The sequence below is a fragment of the Nicotiana tabacum genome, chromosome 3, assembly GCF_000715075.1.
Source record: "Nicotiana tabacum cultivar K326 chromosome 3, ASM71507v2, whole genome shotgun sequence".
Lineage (NCBI taxonomy): Eukaryota > Viridiplantae > Streptophyta > Magnoliopsida > Solanales > Solanaceae > Nicotiana > Nicotiana tabacum.
Window position 1 is genome coordinate 104905090 of NC_134082.1, and position 22827 is coordinate 104927916.

At 38.3% G+C, this 22827-nt stretch overlaps 1 protein-coding gene across 1 annotated transcript; it reads right to left on the minus strand.

Moving 5' to 3' along the window:
* Positions 1-16: 16 nt before the first annotated feature.
* LOC107810899 (heat shock factor protein HSF24-like) lies at positions 17-3668 on the minus strand. Its single transcript, NM_001325866.1, is given in 3 exon segments — positions 17-849; positions 852-983; positions 3020-3668. Coding segments are annotated over 3 exon segments (876 nt in total). The 5' UTR covers positions 3224-3668; the 3' UTR covers positions 17-309.
* Positions 3669-22827: the final 19159 nt, after the last annotated feature.

Below are 22827 nucleotides of genomic sequence, written 5' to 3' on the forward strand. Positions count from 1 at the left end.
TGCAGAAACTTGAAGTACCAAAACGAAATCATAAATAAGAAACCATTATTATGAGTTTTGACTACACAAACCAACCGACCTTGAGGCAGTGGGATATGACTTTGATAGTCCCCTATGTATATATATTTCTTGTTTAATATGTTGGGGTTACTGCTCGTAGTAATCTAACCCCAATACTACTCATACTAAATACTCCGTTATTTCATAATCACTGAACTTGTAAACTAACAGGCACTAAAACAAAAGGATGCATGAAGCTAATCTGCAGAAGTCCATTCTCTAGCTTCCCTTAATATTTGGATCACAATTTCAGTTACAGACCTTGTTACTCTCTCCAGGGGCCGAAGACATTTTCATCCAAGGCAAATTGTAGTCCATAGTTTTCATCATTTTCCCACGGGACCCAGAAATATCAGCATTCTCGTCTGGACCCCTTTTTTTCTTGTTCTCTTTCAGTAACACACCAAATAGTTTCAAAGTATCACCCTTTTCGTCATCATCACTACCTTGTGCTTCTAAATCATTAACACCACCAATTACCTCCTTGACCAACTCCCCATAGCTGGACCCTGAGGTTCCTTGGCTAATGATACGGTTGATCATGTCAGGTGCAACCTTCACATACTGATTCAAGAAAGCCACTAGCTCGTCGCACTGTTTCTTGGCCTGCGCGAGCTCAGAGCTCAGCATCTGGTTGTCTTTCTTTAGCTTCTCGTTTTCGTCCGACAAGTCTGCGAATTGGGACTTTCCCGGAGTATCAACAGACCCCGGGTTCTTCGAGTCAGGGGAAGAGGTGGAACTTGAGCCTAAGTCTTCCCCCGAATTGTCCGGAGATGCTGATGTGCCTGGACCACGGACTTACCACCAGCTGGGGTTGGTGTCACGGTTTTCCGACGGCGTATTGCCGTGAGGAGCTCCTTCTGTCCTCTTTTGAAGTTCTCGTTGGCGAATTCCCATTTGTCTGGCACAATCTTTCGAAAGCCCTGCAAATATAAGCAAAGTCCGCTTAGTGCATAACAAAATCGAAATGTTCTTTGTGACAGTCACTGAGCCGTTGCTATTCACCAACACACCTTAATGAAAAGGATTGCTCTTTTGGGTGAATGTAAAGTTGGAGAAACATACTATCCTCTCAATCAAAATAGGCAAGTGGCATCAAAACGAGCTGCAGAGTTATTCCGTACCTATGTTGGTAGGAGGTAAAAATGTACTCTAGAAAAACGCAAGTTGACCCGGACATTACAGTCATAAATAAGGAAAAAACAGTATCTAAGTGAGATTGTCACGGCATAAGTTCACGAGTCACAACACGCATAACAAATGAGGGAAAACATAACCATAGGTTCTTGGAGTAGGATTCAATTAGTCATCTCCCTTGTTTATTTTCTTTTGTTCTTAATTTTCTTTCAATAAGTGTCGATTGCTTTATTGCCTCTTTGTTGATAGTGAACGTTTCCCTTTTCTGCTTCTAGAGGGTTAGACTAGGTAAAATACAGCCATCCCAACGCCTAAAAATAAGACCAAAACCACTTAGGAAGATTCGGAAGACTTTAATAGCCCAACTTACGCGAAAGCAATGCAGCTAAAATTGACCAACAATGTTCACACTGCCGTTAAGTTGGAATTGAAAATATCTTAGACAATGTTTAGTTGAAGACAGAAAAAAGAATACTTAAAGCTGAAGTAGGACAGAGTAGTTGAAATTTAAGACATGAATTTTATTGGGAAAAAAATGGGTAAAAACTGGAGTATTATTTTATGAATTAAATCTATTATTTCGCTTAAATCTATATTTCACTAGTATTTCAAATATGAAATTCTGACAAATCAGATTCTGAAATTTCTTTCAAGATATACTAGATTACTATTATTTTATATTTATGAAAAAACAAAAATATCTCTGAACAAATTCCAGCTACGGATAGGACAATTTTACTAGCAGTAGAACGTTCTGATAGGGACAAATATCGTGATCCACGTTTCCCACTTGGGTTTGGCAACCAATTGTGACCTTCTTTGGATCTTTTCGGGTTATGACACGAAGATGACATGTCAAATATCCACAAGGATCATTCACGTAAATTCCGGCAGGTGAGAATGAGGCGTTGTTTCTATAGTTTTCCTAGCTCAAAATCCTATGGGATAATTCTTAAAAAATGTTATTGAAATTTACATCAAAATATGTACGTCGTATATATTTTAAAAAAACGCCCAATGCACAAAATATCTATGTAAACACATGATTTCGAGAGAGGGATCACCCCAATTGATGTGATGTAGATAATTTACGCTGGTGTAAGAATTATTTCACACCTTGAATCGGTCAAGATAACTTTTTTGTTAATTGAAAATCCCATATATATACACGCTGGTGTAGGAATTATTACACACCTTGAACTGGTCGAGATAACTTTTTTGTTAATTGGAAATCCCATAAGGAAAGTTATTAGTTTGAATCACTTAATTAAAATGGAAAATCTCTAGGTTGTTCATTGTTTGCTTGTCTAGCAAATTAAATACATAATATGAACAGGATATGCCTTTTTCTCTCATCGAAAGGGTACAATATCGCTATTTCTAAAAAATCGGAAGAAAAAATAAAAACATATTTGACGTGTGACAGGATATGATAATGACTTTAAACTTTAGGCCTCAGTAAAAGATGAGATATCCATGTGACACCAAGTCCTGCGGAGTAGATTTCTAGAAAGTGCCCGAAACTATGTTTTCAGTGTTAATATATACCTAGAGAAAGGATTTTTGGAGCCAAGCAAATATTCCATGTTGGAAGGAATCATATCTTTCTCTATATTTATACATTTCTTTGTTATCCAATCGGAAATTGTAATTGGTTAAAAGAAATTCTGCACCCAATTAATCAACAATAGAACCGATCTATTCAAAAAATGACTTAATTACATGTGGAAAATAAGATGACAGTAAATGTCTATAATCAAGAATTTAATCACCGATAAGCAATTTAAAGAGAAAATTAAAAGAGGAGAAGGTAGGAACGTACATAAGTGTTAAGCTGACGAACGAAGCTGGAGAAATTGTTGTGCTTGAAGTAAGTGGGCAGCAAATCCTTTGCAAATTCAGCAGTTTTCCAAACCACAAAAGTAGTGCCGCTCTCGTTCCAAGATACGACGTCGTCGGTGGTCGCATCATCTACCAATTGGTACGTCTTCGTCAGAAACGGCGCCGGAACTGTCCTCTGCGACATCCCTTGTTTTTCCCCTGTATTTCTCTGTTTCTCTAAACGTCTATCAACTTACACAAAACTCTTTTGAAGATTTGGGCTAATTATGAGTTAGTTGAAAATGAAAAAGGAAATTAATTGAGAAGATCCTAGCTAGGGAAAATTAGAAGGAGCAATAACTGAAAAGCAAAAGGGCAGTGAGGAATTCCCAATCCCAAACATAGAAACCGAAGAGAAAAACCATAGAATGAACAAGGTTGTTTTTGGGGCGATTGATTATGATCTTAGTTTCTTCCATTGGCTCCTACTTTGCCAATCTTCACCAAGAACAACACGACCATAACTATCTTTGGCTAAATCTAAAGCTCTGGAATTTTCTGCCTTTTCAGTTTTCTCTCTTCTTTAAACTCGGACGTGAATCTACTACAGAATAATGGAATTACACAGAAGAAGAAATATTAATGGGAGCTAGTAGTAGGAAATGGAAGAGAAAAGATGAAGGGACAGCAAATATAATACGGAGTTTCTAGAAATATTTACAAGACTTTTCTGGAGAGGAACAAAGTCTTAAGACGGGCCCATACTAGAAGAAAAATACGCGCTTTTGTCGCATAGTGACAGCTTACCTCTTTCTTTTTTTCCTTATTCTCTTTTTCTTAGTGTAAATTAATGAAATGCGTAGAAATCCACTAGGAGCAAAAGTGGGTGACGAATTTCTTATTGAGAAGGTTCCATAAATTGATAGATACCAACAATTTGATAGATAAGTGTTAGTCTTTAATTTCAATTCATTAGGTGATGCTTTTTTGTATGGTAAAGTTGGTTTTTCTTTTTAGGTCCGAGAATATCAAACTAATCTTAAAACATACAGTGACATTCCTTGTGATTAATAAAGTGAATAAAGTATTATTAGGTTTCAGGTTCAAATTTTAAATGAAAATGAAAAATAGATTATTTCTTTTTATTTATTTACGTATTGTGGATAGAATCGTTCGATATTTATACTAATGGAAGATAACATATTTATAGTAAATTTAGTTAAGGTGCAAATAAATTGGCCTAAATTATATTATGAATAATATTAGTGGTGGCAAATGGTTAAAAAAAAAGTTATCCATTCATATTATCCATTAAAAATGGATTGAATAATGAACTTTTTAAAAACGGGTCAAATATAGATAAGAACCATATTATATTATTATTCACTTAGAAAATGGATAACCAATAAATAACGAAGGAGTTTAACTTTTATATTTGTAAAACTTCAAACTGGGGTTGCTCAAGTTTAGGAGACTAAGAATTCTCCCAAAAGTGATCATATCAAGAAGCCGTGGATAATATGAATATCATATTATCCGTCGGTTAACCCGTTTTTTATCAGTATTAAATATGGATTGACTCGGATAATTTATTCCTTTTTCATTACTCATTTTGGACCCGTCCATATCCTATCCGTCCCGCCCGTTCGCCGCCCCAAATTAAAATACTAACAAAATATAACAGATCGAACAGTCGGCCACACCTTGGCAAGTGGATAGAGTTCTCTTTTCTCCTTTCTCACCTAACAAACTCCAATTTGCTTGCACGCTTAATGACTTTCTCCTTTTTCCTTATTTTCCCTCGGGCCTTCTGATTATTTTCCATCTCTCTTTTATGTAATTCTTTTTGTTATCTTCCTCTATTTTTCCTTTTGATTCACTTTTATAATAGCAACAATATAACTTCCATTACCAGTCGACAATGTGCATGCTTCATATTCTTTTGACGAAAATATTACGTATAATTTAGAGCAATTCTGGAGGAAGAAGGGAGGTAGTGCGTAATGTGAGACTTTCGGTTCTAATGTTTGGATGGGGTAAGGTACTTTGAAAGTATTGACGGATGGTTGGCCGCCAATTTAGAAGTTTATAAAAAGGTATCAACTTTAAGGGTTATGTGAATGAAATTGTCAAGCATTATGACAAAAAATCTAGTGAAGTTCTATTCCAATTATGGATGAAGTTTAGATGTGGATTTGTAGATACAAAATAAATTTTATTTAACAAAAACACCTTTTTTCTCCTATATATATATATATATATAAACTTTATCAAGGGAATTGGGTTATAATATTCTTGCTTCCTTCTTCTCGCAATGAGTTTCACTTTAAATCTAACAAAAAATAGTTTTGTGACTTTATTGTTATAGACAGTAAATTTAGTGATCAGGGGTGTACAAATCGAACCGAAAAACCGCACCTAGTCAAAAAGTTAAATCAAACCGATTGAAAAATCGACGAGGTTTGATTTGGTATGGTATTGAGTAAAAATATCCGAACCAAATCGACATATAAATCTATAATTTTATATACTTTTAAGACTTTATATAGAATTTTCTTTAAAAAATTTCTAGAAATATTTGGGATTCTCTTATGGGATGTAATATTTAATAGAATATGAAGTGCTCCATTTTTATTAACTTTAAATAATGTGTTGTATGATCACTTTCTTATCAAGTGTTACTGAAATACGTCAATCTCTTTGTTCTTCCATATTCATATGTCAAGATCTATTGAATTTTATATCTTTTTCGAATTTGAAGTTGTATTTCGATAAATAAAAATTAAATAGTGTAGAACATATCATTATTTAGGTGTCATATTGATTTTTATATTTAATTATTAAATTTGGTTAACTTTGAAAGTGTACATCAACGAAAAATTATTGCCAGACAACTAAAAAAATAATTATCATGTGCTACTAGAAAAATTATCACATAAGAATATTTTAATAGATCATATGTTTGTCAATTTTTTAAATTTCTATTAAACATATATTTACTTATCAAAAATTTAATAAGGTAAGATTGATATATTATTCATGTAACAAAAAAAAAACCTAAAAATCCGACAAAACCGAATCAAGCCAAACCGATATAGTTGGTTTGGTTTGATTTTAATAAAAATCGAACCAACTCGATCCATGTACATCCCTACTGGTGACTATATATGAAATTAACCTTACACTTGCATTCTGGTTTTGCCAAATAAGTACAAGCTCATTTTTTTCCATATACATATATCGGTTCTTCTCGATCTCTTACATATTTGAAGAATAAGAGTGAATTCATAGAGGTTTGAGTTAATATCATGAAAGCTTTTTTTTTCCCCTTCAAAAGAAGAACAAGACTTGCTATCTATGGAAAATAGACAGTTTCCTGCATCCCTTATTTGGTGTAGTTAGGAAGTAATCGAAAGAAAAAGCAAATTAACCCTTTAGCAAGTAAAACTTATCCCTCTAATTAATGGGGTTAGGTTTAAGTTGCATTCACTAAACTTGTGTAAAGCCTTTAAGCCAAGAAATTTAAAAGGCCAGATCCCTCCAAGATTAATGAAAATCAAAGCTTACGTATATGGTTAACTAACTACTCCTTAGTTAACCTTTACGTCTCTTTTTGTGTTGCTTCCAAGAAATGGACAAATGGAGAAACTAATAAAGAGATCTCGCATATTCCTTACTTTAATTTTGTCAAGTCGTCTCACCCACCTATATTTCCCAATTGGATGGTTTGCTTGGTGCAGAAATCAGAAATGTAAGTAATGCTAGAGAATTAAATTAGTCAAACATAATGTCCGCTACGTGATTATGAGATTATGATGAATAAACATAGCTAAGATCAGATAAACTTTGCCTACGCCTCTTTGTTTTGTTTTCTAGTACTTTCCTTTTAAAGTTTGATCACGTATGAGTGTATGACCTTTATAGAGTAGTATTATATTTAGAGTTTATGCTGCTTTAATTAATCCTACTAAATATTGGTCAAACTTAGCAAATAAGTTGTCTAAACGCCCAAATTTTTAGCTCACTATTTGCGCAATTGGACTTTAAGTACTTACATACAATAGTAGTGGAGAAATTATATCGTCTTACAACAACAATAACAACAACATACTCATTAAAATCCTAGTAGGGTCTGGGGAGGGTAGAGTGTATGCAGACCTTACCCCTACCCCAGATGGGTAGAGAGGTTGTTTCCGGGAGACCCTCGGCTCAACAAAAGAGACAATAATATCAGAAAAGAAACAAAACAAAACGTCTGTAACAACAAAAGAAGCCAAAAAGATAATGACAACATCGTAAGAGACAACAAATAAGTGAAAGGACAATAACACAATACTATGGAAAACAACAAAACAACATAGACCGCTAACAGACCTAGACAAAACTCTATCAGACTACCCGGTACAAAGAGGGAAAAACTCTCAACTATCCCCTAGCCTACAACCTTAATGCTCGACCTCCACACGTTCCTATCAAGAGCCATATCAAACTTTATTATATCTTAATTAACTTTATTACTTACTTTATTTTTCATATCAAACTTGTCATGCATAGCTACTTAGCTTGTTATTGTAGGTACCGTAAAATTTGATGGTGCCCAAAAAAAATAATGTTTCACAGTTACTATACAGAAGTTAAATTTTGAAAAAAATGTGCTTAGATATACTCCATTAGTTTAAAATCTAGAGCAATTACCTTGCATGCGTTCTAAATATGCAAGGGAATACTCAACATGCACTTCCTTCCCCTTTCCCTCACCTAGAAGAATAACGTCCAACCTTAACTGATGGTATTGGAAAATTTGAACCAGAAGAACATAAGGTGGAACCAGCTATTTAATTTATATTATTCTGAAATTATTGGAGCACCTCATTAACTAAAACTCTATTTATGTTTGTTGGAACAACTCCAGATGCCCACCCGCAGAAGTAGTTGCATAGGCTCAATCTTGGTATTACGATACACCAACAGTAGGGCATTAAAACTTATATCAGGGGGGAAAAAAAACCTCTCTTCTTATTTAATAAAGATGGTGCAATTGCGCAGGGGCGGTCTATAGTATTAAACAGTAACTTTGCCCAAAAAACATTGGTATTAAGAAATTCACTAAACAAGAATAGTTAGCTCGGAATCCAGACCGTTGGACATTAACTTGAGATTGTTGTAAGAACTCATAAATTTTAAATCCTTGATTCGCCTCTATATATGCAGTTGCACCAATCAAACGCGATACTATTTCTTTTTTCAACAAATTTGTAAATAAATTAATAGAAACTGAAAGACCTAATATACAAAAGTTGCACAACATTGCAGGTACATATAAGGAATTTCTAATGATCTAGAGAGTATCTTAAAAATAATAATGGTTTCTATATGCCCAAGTCCAAGTGATACATATTTAAAGAGGAGAGAAGGAGCGTTCAAAATGGAAGTCTTTTTCAAACTGCAATAAAATGTTTAGACAAAAAACTATATATATTCTGCATGAACCCAATCATCGAACAAACCAAGGATACTATAACCCTCAGAGGACCATGTAGCTTTATAACATGTGCCACGAAAGCTACAGAAACCGAATGGGCCGTGAAAGTGGCTGACAAAGGAATGAAATGGCCATATTTGGACAAACAATCCACCACTGTCATTATTGTGGCCTTCCCCTTAGAACTAGGAAGACAAGTAATGAAATCCATTGCGATTTCTTCAAAAACAACATTTTATTTGGGTAATGGATGTAAGAGGCCAGCGGAACTTCTATTACTGTTCTTCATCTGCTGACAGCTTTGACAGCAACCACAAAAGCTCGTACATCTCTTTGCATATTGTGCCAATAAAAATTTAATGAGAGACCGTGAAAGGTTCTGTTTTTTTTGTTTTCCACTTGGTATCCGATACTTGTATTGGAGCCCGGTTATATTCGGATTCGCACCGCGTAGGATCCCATTCGGGGAAAATACTCCTTACCAAGGATTTTTCCATAACCAAGGCTCGAATTCAAGAGGGGCAGTCTCACTCAAATCTTTTGGTGGTTTGGATAAGGGTTATAATATGTCCAATTGAGTTTGAAGACTTCTCAAAATTTGTAAGCATAGGATGCTTTTGTCAAAGTGACCCTAGCTAATTTAATTTCCCACTACTATAGTGATCACTCTGCCCAAACGATCATGATTCAAACAAAGAAATCTAAGGGCACTAATAATTAAGTACGGAGTAGTAATTAGCACTCTTTCTCAATCTCTTCTTCCTTTTCAACTGGGTAAGGAAACACCGCCAAGTATATACAAAAATAAAATATCAAAGAAACATCTAGAGAATTTCCACCAACATTTCTGTATCATCCGTCATATTTTTCTTTCCCTTGACTAAGAAACAGTACAAGAAATACTATATGTGGTGGAAGAATGGAAATGACGATGAAGGGATAATTATATTAAATAAAATGGACCTACCGTTTCTTTAAGAGTTTAAGCTTGCACGGAAGGTTCTTAAAAATATTTACACATTAGGTCCAGGGGTACGTGGATCTAGAGCATTGGTTATAGGTTTACGTAAACCTAATAGCTTTAATTTGGTATAGTATTAGTGTAATATTACCTTGAGGACATTGTAGAATCCCAGATACTTCAAATTCTGTTTTATTTATCTCCAATTAGATCATTTAAAAGGTAATTAAAAATAATTTTATTTAACAGACAATGCTTTTTGAGAAACTAAGTTAATAAGTTTACATGCTAGTATAATAGGTTAAATAATATTGATATTGTAAAAGTTCATTACACTATCAGTGCATATAAATTAAATCCTTCTTTCGAAATTGGAGTTATATTATTAAGAGTATCAGCGTCTGAATGCAACTCTTATAAGCAGTTCAAACTTTACTACCTACGTAAATGTTAAGACTTCTTGAATTCAACAGTTTGAAGTTTTCGTCAAGCTTTACGCGTGGTTCGAACTGTAGGTAGATACAACAGTTTTGAACTCTAGATTTAGTAAGGTAAAAATCACATTTCCCCAGCTAGCTGTTATTCCTGGTCAATTAATATATATAAGGCCTATCTGTCATTTCTGCTTATCTACATTTTGTTATTGTTAATTAGACTTAGGTGTTGGAGAAAAAATTAGACAGGGTTTCCTGTGTCCAATGTCTATGTTAATATTACAAACTCAGCAGTCAACCCCCATGGAAAATCGGTTTTTAAAAAATTTCTTATGATATTATGAAATCCTGTGAGTTATTGCTTCAATTAAAATAGTTCGTTAATTAGTAAACATGTCGTTATATTGAAACTACACATCTAAGTAGATAAATAAAGGTCATAGTGATATATTAAACTTTCTGATAAGACAGTTTTAAATTATTTAATGAAAACAATTTGGTTATGAATGTTCATTTTAATTTGGGATCTTTGCATAATAATAGCATGTTTGGCCAAACTTCTCAAGAGGCCAAAAGTACTTTTTTCCCAAAAACACTTTTTGGCCAAGTTTTTTGGTGGGAAAAAAGTGCTTTTGGGAAGAAGCAGAAGCAGTTTCTGAAAAACAGAAAAAGTAACTTCTTCCCAAAAGCAGAAGCAGAAGCAGTTTTGACTTTTCTTCTTATCAAAAATACCCTTAACAAAATACATTACATACCAAAATAACCGTTAAACCTAATACTTAGGATATTAATGTATAAGTATTTCTTCTTATTTTTAGGATAGTTTTCTAATATATATTGACTTTAGGGGTGAATGCTTTTATATTTGTTGAATAATTTTTTAATATATTTAACTTATATTAAAAGAATTAAGTATTTTCTAATTTTATTTTCATATTTTATTTAAATAAAACAAAAATATTTAATTATTGCCTGTAATAACAAATTTTTAAGATTATTTATTTACTTATAATATTAATTATTAAGTAAATCTATTCATGTCCTTATTCATAATTTGATACTTAAAAGCACTTTCTGAAAAGTTTGGCCAAACAAAAATTATTGCTCAAAAGTGCTTTTCAAAATGATTAGCTAAACACAAACTGTTTCTCTCCAAAAGTACTTTTTTCAAAACCACTTTTCAATGTAAGCTGATTTCTCCAACTTGGCCAAACAGGCTATAAATGTTGGAGCGTGGCTACATATGGGTTTGTACTGTATTTTAGTTTATCCCTCAAGTTATTGGACCAACTTAGCATATAAGTTGTCTGATTTCGTACTAGTAAGTATAATTTGGCTTTACATTTAATGAAACGTCATCGCCTCCTAATAAAAAGAAAAACAAATCTTTAACATTTTTCAGTTTGTTGGTATACCAAATCAGCCATTTGCGATTTACACTTTGTGCAAATTTAGTGTAAATTGCCCAAAGAACCCATTTATTGCGTTAGCATTACAACCTTGATTTGGTGGTTTATAATTATATTACCCTTTTAATCGTCCATGAAATATATATTACTTATGCGCAAGTTGATAGTTATATAGTACAATAAATCCAGCATTCCTTCAATGATTTATGTTACGTCAATATTTTGCCGATTCTTAATTAACTTATGGAATATTCGAATTTGTAGAATAAAGAGTTTACTTTTGGCAAACTATATTGACCAACAAATTGCTTGTAACCCTTGGCCTTGTATCATTTTCAGACAACCATGTTATTAATTAGTTTTTGGGATCTCTCTCTGTTATATATTACAATCTATCCCATGACATGAGTTGCCTAAAAACTTCAAAAGGGTGTTAGAAAAAATTTGGATCACTTCGTTTCTTGTTTTAAGCTTTCAGATTGAATGCTCAAAATATTTTGATATGATAACTCACAAGTCGTTTCACGTGTGAACGCTGAGAATGGGCAACATTTGGCATTTCTTGGTATGCTATACTTGTTATCTTAAGATTTTAAGATTGATATAATTTAAATACTTTTTCACTCTCAAACAACATTGGTGTTTCATCACTCTTGCATTTTTCTCTGAGTCCATGTTTCACACGTGGTAAATTTAACTTGCCGACACTAGGTTTTATCTGTACGATCTACTTACGAACGAGTAATAAATTTAGCGCTCTATATAATAAAGTACTAAAATCACATACAAATAAAGGAAAAAATGATCACTAGAACGCAAACATGAATACTCATCTCTTGATAATGAGTAAGTTATTTTTTTTTTAAAACCACAGCATCCGAATCGAGGCATTCTATACCTTTAAGCAAAAACTCCAATAACTTGTTGCTTTCCGGGTGCAGGAGGTTGTACAAAAAATATATACTACTTGTCCATTTCGCATTAATATTGAATGTGTGACCACATATTTGGTGGCGATTAAAGAAGACAACCATGACAAGGAACGTGTTAAACCTTTTTGTTAAATTAATTAAGTAAATAATAATAGGTAAATTCTAGTTAAATATAATAAGTCCTACATCCAAGATTGATAGGTAGAAATAACCTAAAACCCGCATTCAAAGCTATTTAAAGCCAAAAAGTGATTTAATGATATTATTGTGAATAAATGAAGGAATGAAGACAAGCAATAAATATGATGAATAACAATAACTGTAAATAAAGAGAATAATTCACCCAAATGTATAACGAGGAGGATGATTCTCTTTCTGACAATGATGTAAGATAGCCAAACATGGGAACATCAAATACTTTATCAGATCTGGTGTAGGAAAGCTTGGAACAACACAACAAATCGAAACTTGTATAAAGATAATGTGTGTAGTTATGTGAGAGTCAACTTTTCTAGAGAGAGCTTATCAAGATAAAAAAAAAATAGATTCCCTTCTTTCTCTCTCTATTCCTACTTATATGGGACATTCCTCTTACCTACTGAAAGTACAAATAGAGAGAATATTCCTCTGAATATTCTTTAGAAATATCTTATTGCTAAACTAACCGTTTTGGCCGATCTGAGTGCTCGACCTCGACATTCGCTGCTCGGCTTGCCAATGTTGCTTCTTAAGCATGACCTCGGCCTAATTCATTCTTACTCCTTGTTTCAACCGAGGTCCCTTCGATTAGATTTTGACCCATACAGTTAGTCCCCCACCTGTCGGGATTGTTTTTGGACGAGCTCGGTGGGCGGACTTCGCCAGTTGCAATTTTGAAAAATCTGAGCACATTGACCGAGAAGTGACCCTTTTATGGCGAGGTGATGATGTGGCTCTTCAAGAGCCACACCTGACCGTTACGTCAGTTTGAAATGACATCATTTCATTATGCGTCATTATGGCGCATGTTCCCAATACATTACATCATTTCCGGCGCCTCTTCTGTTTCGAAATTAAATGAGGCGGCATTTGGGTTTTCTCAATTTGGGTGCCCATATTCTTATAAATAGAGATAGGTATTCCTCATTTGAACTGTTGCATTTCTAGAGCCTTTGAAACCTGAGTTTTTCCTTCTTCAAGTTTCCAGCATCTGTGTTTTCTTTCTCCCTTCAACATTCTTTGCTATTGTCATCTCCTTTATCTTTGCATTTCCTTTTCACATACAATCAAGAAAATGGCTAGTGTTTCCTTCGATCCTGTAACGTTGGTTGTGGATGCACCTCCTCATGAAGAAGGAGCAACCATGGTAGAAGAAGAAAACTTCCCCACCGTTGATGAGATAATTCCACGTTTCGGGCAGGCTAGGTCCGACTTCAAGAACCCACTTGAGGATGAACCTAAACCCGTTGTTTCTGAGATGGATGTGGCGGCGATTACTGCATTTAGGGCTAAGTGGCGAATCTCAGCCCGCGTTGAAATCATCCCCGTTGGTAGTTATGTAGTGCAAATACATCGCAAGAGTATTGCGTATTTTACGCGTACCCGTTCGTTATTGGCTACACACTTCCTCTTCCTTCCTTGGCGGAGGATTTTTGTCGTTTTTACAATGTGTGCCCGGCTCAACTTTCTCCATACATATACAAGCTATTCCTCATACTTATCAAGTACGCGGAACTGGCCAATCGTGGTATTTATCTCCACCATCTGCTTCACCTCTTCGCCCCAAGTTTTCATAGGGGCACGGTGCTTCATATACGCCATCGCGGGACCAAGGGGTTGGTGGTGAAGATGGACAATAAAACTAATCATCGTTTTTGGGAAAATTTCTTCTACGTAAAGACAGAGCATGTGGTATCGAACCCCAGCGGATTCCCTAAGGAGCAGAACTTTGCTCGTAAGTATTTTTCTTCCAAATGGCTTCATTGTTTATTTTGGGCAATCTGATCGTTCTCCTTCTCTGTTGCAGCCGAGCGGGATCCTCCTTCGCTTGTCATTGACATTCGCAACTGGGTGAGTCAGGTTTTGCCTCATACTGTGGGGATTCGCTAGTGGTCGCACTTTAATAAGAGGTTTGGGCGTAGACCTACGGCTAGTGAGTTATTTTTTACTTTGATTTTTTTGATCTTTATATCGTCGTTTCTATCTTGTCTCTTATTTATCTTTCTTCGTTTGTAGGTCGGAGGGCTTCAAGGACGGCGATGGCTCATACGCCTGCTTTTTGCCAGTTTGGTATTTCGGCCGAGACCATATTTACTGTGGTGGTAAGTGAAGCTGCTCAGGCCGTTGCTATTTCTCAAACCTTGACCTCGCATTGTCCTAGTCGCCAGGTTGCTGCCACACTTGCGGAGATTCTGGCTTCTATAATGTTTCACTTAGTCAATGACTCAGACCGAGGCGAAGATGGAGAGGCTCCGCTAAAAAAGCGAAGGGTAGAGGCTGATAGGAGAATGGTTGGAGAGGAGCCGGCAGGGAGTGGGCCTGAGTTGACCATAGCCGAGCCGAGAGGTGGTATGGCCTTGGATTTAGAGACCACGCCTCCTTCGGACGTGGAGATCACCTCCGTGGAAGAAGGAGGGTGACTAGAAGCGGCTGTGGTCACTCCTTAGATTGGTCTGTCAACGTCGGGGCAGGCCAACATTCCATCTTCGGCTGAGGAGAGGGCAAAGAGGGTGATCGTAGATGATTATGAATCTGGCTCTTATGTTGATCTCGGGGAGGCGTGGATATTCGACGAAGGGCTTACGCGAGTTGAGGTGAGAACAGATGGATCCTCTCGCTCGATCGTAATTCCTTTGGATTGCGATTTGGTGGAGGATACGATGAGCATGGTCCCCTTCTTTGCTCCTCTTTGCTCTGTCACCAAAAATAGGACCCTTCAGGCGCTCCGTGATTCCGACTTGCCACTGGGCATATCCGGGATGGCTTTGAGGGTAAGTTTTGTATCATTTCTGCAATTTGCGCCTTTTACTTCTCTTTATTATTCTTCTTCTTACTCTCTTTTCTTTTTCAGACTTTCATTTCTGAGATCGAGAGTGCCCGTTGAGAAGAGAGGCAGAAGGTCATTTTTCAGAAGATAGCTTCGAAGTATGTCCGTTATCGTGACAAGTGGTATGAGATGCGTGCACGGCTTAGAGCAGGTGGTAAATACCAGTCCCTTAGAGACGTGTTGGATCAAAAAGACGAGGAGCTTGTGTGAACTATTTGCAGGTGCAGTGAGCTTGAGGGGTTTCTCAGGTCCAAGGATGAAGAACTCGAGATGAGCAAGGGGGTCGTGGCCTAATGCATCGACCTTCAAGCGTAAGTGATGACCTTGCATGTGGAGCTTGAGAAACGCTCAATTAGAGTTTTCGGTCTGAGTAGTGAGTTGACTGAGAAGGTGGCTGAGTTGGTGAGGTCCGAGGAGGCTCGGGTAGCGACTATGGGAAAGCCGACGGCGTTAGAGAGCGCTATTTGTGTCCTTAGGTCTGAGCGTGAGATCGATTCGAAAACGATCATACTGAGTGAGACGCGGCTTGATGTGTGGATTGGTGGGTTTGAGAAAGAAGTTGAGAGCCTAAGTGAGCAGGTCGCTGCCCTTGAGGCTGAGAAGGCACAGTTGTTGGTTCGACCTTCTTCCTCTTGTGTTTCCGCTTTTCCTGACATTCCTCGTGATTTATACGAGATGTGGATCCATACTGAGGCAAAGCTTGACATATGTAGGAGCTTGATGGCAGTGGGGAGGGTTATTGAGGTCGACTTCGAAGATGCCCGTGTTAGGGCATGTGATGCGAGGCATGCCTATGGTTATGACCCCGCCACGCCGGAAAATGACGATGATGAAGAGGACTTGGATGGGCTTGCATCCAATCCTTGGTACGATGATGAGTATTTTGATGGTGCGGGCGAAGGTGGAGATGGTGTTGTTGGGCCGGGCAGTGAAGGTGGTGATGGCGCAAGCAGAGATGATGCAGTGTGATTTTCTTGTACTTAGTTTTTTTTTGCTCTTTTCTCTTTTTTTTAGAGGGGGAGGGGTGGTCTTTTTCGCCCTTTGTAAGATATTCTCTATTTTGGAATGGAATGACTATTATTTTTTTGCTATATGTTTTTGGTTCTTTTCGTTTTTCTTCGTATGCTTTTTCCTTTATAAGAGTTCCTGACTTTGTTGACGTGATTGAGGTCAAATGTCGATTAATTTGAGCGAGGTTGATTTGAACTAGGTCGAATGTTAATGAATTCGAACGTAGTCGAATGTGAATCGATTCGAGCGAAGTCTAATGTGAGTAAATTCGAGCGAGGTAGAATGTGGGTCGATTCAAACGAGGTCGAATATCTGACTCTTTAAATGATTCGAATGAGGTTGAATGTAAATAAATTCGAGCAAGGTCGAATGTAAATAAATTCAAGCGAGGTCAAATGTGAGTAAATTCGAGCGAGGTAGAATGTGGGTCGATTCAAACGAGGTCGAATGTTTGACTTTTTAAATGATTCGAGAGAGGTCGAATGTAAATAAATTCGAGCGAGGTTGAATGTAAATAAATTCCAACGAGGTCGAATGTGAGTCGATTCAAGCAAGGTCGAATGTCTGACTCTTTAAATGATTCGAACGAGGTCGAATGTAAGTCGATTCGAGCGAGGTCGAATGTTTGATTTGGCGTAATTTATGAACTTGGTGGAGATAAACTCATGCGTGCATATTTAGCTTTGTTTATACATTCATTGGAGAAGTTTACATACGTTGAAGTTTGCATGCTTTTCTAAAGTCTCAGTCTATCTAGTCCTTTCATTGGTCGACCTGGAAAAGTAGTTGATAGGTCGAGCGATGAACTTATACTCTAAGACTCTCTCCTTGTCGCCTCGTTAAAAACTCCCCGAGAAAATCCAATTGGGACAAAACTCGGGTAAGGGAAAAAAAGTACGACTCGAGAGATGTTTATCCTTAGAAGTTGAAGTATTTGAGGTGGGCGACGTTCCAACTGTTTGGTAGTAATTTTCCTTCCATTGTTTCCAGTTGGAATGATCCTTTGCTTGCTGCTGCTGTGATTTTATATGGGCCATCCCAATTGGGTCCCAATTTTCCTTCTCGTGGGTCTTTGCTTCCTTGTGTTTTGCCTTTGAGTATGTAGTCCCCAACTTTGAGTAGCCTGATTTTGGCTTTTTTGTTGTAGTACCGCTCTGCCTATTGTTTTTGAGCTATCACTCTTATGTAGGCCATGTCTGTTCGCTCTTCGGGTTCATTGAGGTCTTGCCTTCTATTCTCGTCGTTGCTTGGCCCGCTTAGTATCTCAAATTGGGCTCCCCGACCTCGACTGGTATCATTGCATCGGTCCCATATACTAGTGAGTATGGCATTTCCCCTATGCTCATCTTTGGCGAGGTGCGATATGCCCATAACACTTCTGGTAGCACTTCCGGCCATAGTCCCTTGGCATTTTCGAGTTTCTTTTTCATGATATTCAATATTATATTGTTGGAGGATTCTGCCTGACCGTTGCTTGCGGGGTGATATGGTGTGGAGAGTATTCTTTTGATGTGCGCTTTTTCGAAGAACTCGGGGGTCTTTTTTCCAGTGAACTAGGGACCATTGTCGCAACTGGTTTCTTTGGGGATGCCGAAGCGGCATATGATGTTATTCCATATGAACGTGATTACTTCTTATTTGAGTATTTGGACGAATGCACCTGCTTCTACCTTTGTGGAGAAACTCAATTAAAACTAAAAGGAATCTTACATTACCTTGCCCCGCCGGGAGGGGCCAAACGATGTCCATTCCCTACTTGATGAAAGGCTATGGCGAAGTGACTGAATAAAGGTATTTGCCCACTTGGTAAATCATGGGGGCGTATCTTTAGCATTGCTCGCACCTATTGATGAAATCGGCGGCTTCCTTCTTCATCATGGGCCAATAGTAGCCCGCCCATATGAGGCATCTGACAACAGCTCGATTGCCAGTGTGAGCTCCGTAGTGGCCCTCGTGTACTTTTTCGAGGACACGTCATGTTTGATTTGGCCCTAAGCACTTTGCTAGGGGGCCGCCAAATGTTCTTTTGTACAAGTCGTTATTGACGACGCTGTACCTTACCGTCTGCATTCGAAGCTTCTTGGCTTCTTTTTTGTTGGGTGGGAGCACTCCATCCTGCAAGTATGAGATAATACGATTGCGCTAGTCCCAAGTCAGGTTTATAGAGCGTACCTTGATTTGGTCTAGTGATGAATGGAGGAGAGTGACCACGTCCCCCTCTCTGGTTATGCTTTTGGTAGTTGCTGCCAATTTGGCGACGCCGTCCGCTTCGATGTTCTGCGCTCAAGGTATTTGATCGAGCTGGCATTCATCGAACTCGGGTAACAGTTTGCAAATATCGGTCTGATATTTCTGCATCTGTTGCTTCTTAATTTGGAAAGTCCTTGTGACCTGATTGACGACGAGTTGCGAGTCGCATCGAAGGATGACTCGTTGTGCTCTGTATTTGAGTGCTAATTTCAACCCTGCAATCACGACCTCATACTCGGCCTAGTTGTTAGTCATATTAAGGCATCGTATGGATTAGCGAACCACTTCGCCTATTAGGACCTCGAGCACGAGTCTCAGTCCAAATCCAGATGCGTTAGAAGCGCCATCGGTGTATAGTACCCACAGGTCGCGTACTTTGGTAGAAGTGGTGATAGTTTCCTTCTCGACTTCAGACATTATTTTCGCACTGAAGTCAGCGACGAAGTCGGCAAGAACTTGCGACTTTACCATTGTTCATGGCTGATAGGTTATATCATGCTCGCTCAGCTCTATAGCCCACTTGGTCAATCTGCCCAACAATTCAGGTTTGTGCGAGATACTTCTTAAAGGAAAAGTTGTGACCACCAACATGGGGTGGCACTGGAAGTAAGGTCTAAGCTTCCGTGAAGCTACGACCAGGGCCAGAGCTAACTTCTCGAGGTGGGGGTACCTCGTTTCAGCGTCGATCAAAGTTTTGCTAATGTAATAGATCGGATATTGCATACCTTTATTTTCTTATACCAGGACTGCACTCATTGCGACATCGAAGACGATCAAGTAGACGAGGAGGCGTTCTCCAAGTTCTGCCTTAGCGAGCAACGATGGTGAAGACAAGTAAGCCTTCAGTTCTTTCAAGGCGTTGATGCATTCGGTATTCCATTGGAGTCTATTATCCTTTTTAAGAACGCCAAAAAATTTGTGACACGTATCGGAGGGCCGCGAGATAAATCTTGATAAGGCTGCTATTCGGCCGGTCAGATTTTGCACTTGTTTTTTGCTGGTTAGATTTGCTGGGATTCCTTCTATGACCTTGATTTGGTTGGGATTGACCTCGATGCCTTGGTGTGATACCAAAAAGCTGAGGAATTTCCTACATGTCACTCTGAAAGCACATTTTTTGGGGTTTAATTTCATGTCGTACCTTCTGAGTATGTCGAACGCCTCTTCAAGTGGTCGATATGGTCTTCTTTTCTTTTTGACTTGACTAACATGTCGTCAATATATACTTCCATGGTCTTGTTGAGTTGTTCTTTGAACATTTTGGTCACCAACCTCTAGTACGTTGCCCCCGCGTTTTAACCCGAACGACATCACTCTGTAACAGTAGGTCCTCTGATGGGTGATGAAGGTGGTTTTTTCCTGGTCCTCCTCCTCCATAAGGATTTGGTTGTAGCCCGAGTAGGAATCCAAGAAACTCAGCAGTTCGTGCCCGGCTGTGGCGTCGATGAGTTGGTCAATGTGAGGCAGCGGAAATGAGTCTTTTAGGCAGGCTTTATTCAGGCCTGTGAAGTTCACGCATATTCTCCACTTATCGTTCTTCTTTTTCATCATGACTACGTTGGCGATCCACTGAGGGTACTTCGATTCTCTTATAGTACCGTTCACTAGTAATTTCTCGACCTCTTCACGAACTGCGTCACTTATTGCTGAGTTGAACTTTCATTTGATTTGTCTTTCTGGGGGGTAAAATGGGTCAACGTTCACCTTGTGAGTTTCTATTTCTTTTGGGATACCTGGCATGTCTGCATGAGAAAGAGCAAACAAGTCCACGTTATTTTTTAAGAATTGATGAAATTTACTTGGATCTTAGAGTTATGGCCGATGAAAGCTTTCTTGCTGGGTTTGTCGTCGTCTAATTGGACGGGGTCGAGGTCCTCTACGATTGACCCCATGGCTTCTATGATTTTAGGGTCACGAATGACGTCTTTTGTTTCCTTACCATCCGACCCCGCCTTCGTTAATTGCTATGTTTCCTCGGCTTTTCTTTTCAACTGTTGGGTGTATGTGCAATCTTGGGCAATGCGGTAGCATTCTCAGGCCATGTGTTGCTCTCCCCGGATGCTGAATACTCCCTAGGGGGTGGGAAATTTAATGACTTGGTACAAAACTGGAGGGGACAACTTTCGTGGCGTGTACCCATGGCCGGTGTATGATGGTGTTGTACGCCGTATCCTGGTCCATGATATGGAACGTGGTATACAAGGTGACGCCGCCGGCCAGGAAGGACAACATGATTTCTCCAGATGTCCGCTTAACTGCATTGTTAAAACCTATTAGCGTGATACAATGTGGCACTATCCTGTCCTCGAGCTTTATTTGGGTGAGAACTCGAGGATGGATGATCCACGCGTCACTTCCATCGTCGACCATGATACGTCTTACACTAGTATCAAAAACACGTAAAGTAATGACAAGGGCATCTAGTGAGGAAAGACCAAACCATGGGTATACGACTTATCGAAGATGATATTTTCTTCGAGTTCGTCATACAGTTCGTAGGTGATTGATCGCTTGAGCTTCTGAGTGGTGGTGAACTTCACGTTGTTGATAGATGTGTCATCGCCTCCCCCGATCATTTGAATGGTTTTAACTGGGGAATGTGGTTTGGGCGGCCCCTGATGTTGTTCTTTCCCTCATGCAAAGTTGGCCCTTCTGATCGAGGCCAACCCCGTACTACTATGAAGTAGCAAGAGAGGTCAAAACAACTTTTACCCGAGTATGTCGGGATCGATTTCCACGAGGAACTAGATATCGGAGTTAAGTTTCTATCTAAGTTGGTGTTGTGTAATTGTTCCTAATTACACTTCTAAACATTGTTAGTTTTGATTTTACTTCTAATTTTATGCTACTACGATGCTAAATTAGGCTAAGCCAAGCTACGATTAAACTATTGAATGTTGTTCAAATAGATAAAAGGCACTAGGGTAGTGACTTTCTCCTAGGTGGCTAATTGACGGATTTTTGAGTTTAAGACTAGATTGTCACATTTGGGGAGTATGATATAACCATTGCACGATTCTACTCACTCTATGCCTCTCGGTAGTTCGAGTGATTTTGCCCGAATTGACTTTCTCAAGGCCAATTGGGTATGGCAATTTGTGCAAGCAAATGAGGTTCAAGTGGGGTATTACTATCTCTAGATATAACCCTTTAATTGGGGCTATCAATCTCTTGAGTACGCCCCAATTCCTTGTTGGACCAATTTCATGGACTTAGGCTCTCTTTCTCAAGAAGAGCCAAAGTCTACTAGGCATAAAGTAGTGTTTGCAACCACTAATTCAATATTAAAACCCTAAATTAGCCCAAATATCAAACACCCATAGACAATCAAGCATCAAAATACAAGACCCATCAATTACCCACACTAGGGTTGAGCCACAACCCTAGCTAATGGGTCTAGCTACTTATGATTATAGAAGAGAACAAAGAAATAAATGAAGAAAAGCCCATAATAATTAATTACTAGATAAAACTTGAAGATTCAATGACGAAACTAAGCTAAAATTACTCAAAATGGTAAAAGAGAAGTGTGAACGAGCGCAGCTCTGTCCTAAAATCTATCTGATGACCTAAAAATGGGAAAAGAAACTATTTATACTAGGCTGAAAATTCTAGACCAAAATACCCCTGTGGGGTTAGTGCGGACCGCACAAATCAAGTGCAGCCGCACTAAGGCTCTTGGCTAAATAATATGCTCTCTTAAGTTTCCCACTGCGAACCGCACAAAATGCACCGCGGCCGCGGTGGCTTCTATTGCGGTCCGCATAAAATGGATCGCGGACCGCATTGGCCAGGTTCTTCCAAAGTGTCACCTCTCTGAACTTGAGCTTTGCGGACCGCACAAAATCGACTGCGGCCGCAATGAAGTCAATGCGGTCCGCACAAAATCCTTTGTGGCCGCATTGCCTGGCTGACTGAGAAGCATACTCTCTGATCTTCATCTTTGCGGACCGCACAAAATGGTGTGCAGTCATGCTGACCCTATTTGACTGAGCTTGGCCTTGGTCTTGGTACTTGTGCATGTTTCACTCCTTTTTGAGCTGGTTTTTGACAAATTATCATCTTGTTGATCAAACCCTGCAATCAAGTACAACTTGTGAGCCTTTGGGACTGTTTTGTACATATTTCTAATCAAAACTTAAGCAAGAAGGAGTGTAAAATGCATCATAATCCCTAGTTATCAACTCCCCCAAACTTAAACTTTTGCTTGTCCTCAAGCAAACAAAATAAGACCCACCTTTTAAGAGTTAATCCAAAAAAATTTAGTCGTCTTAAAGTGACCTCATCTAGCATCAATTGGGATTA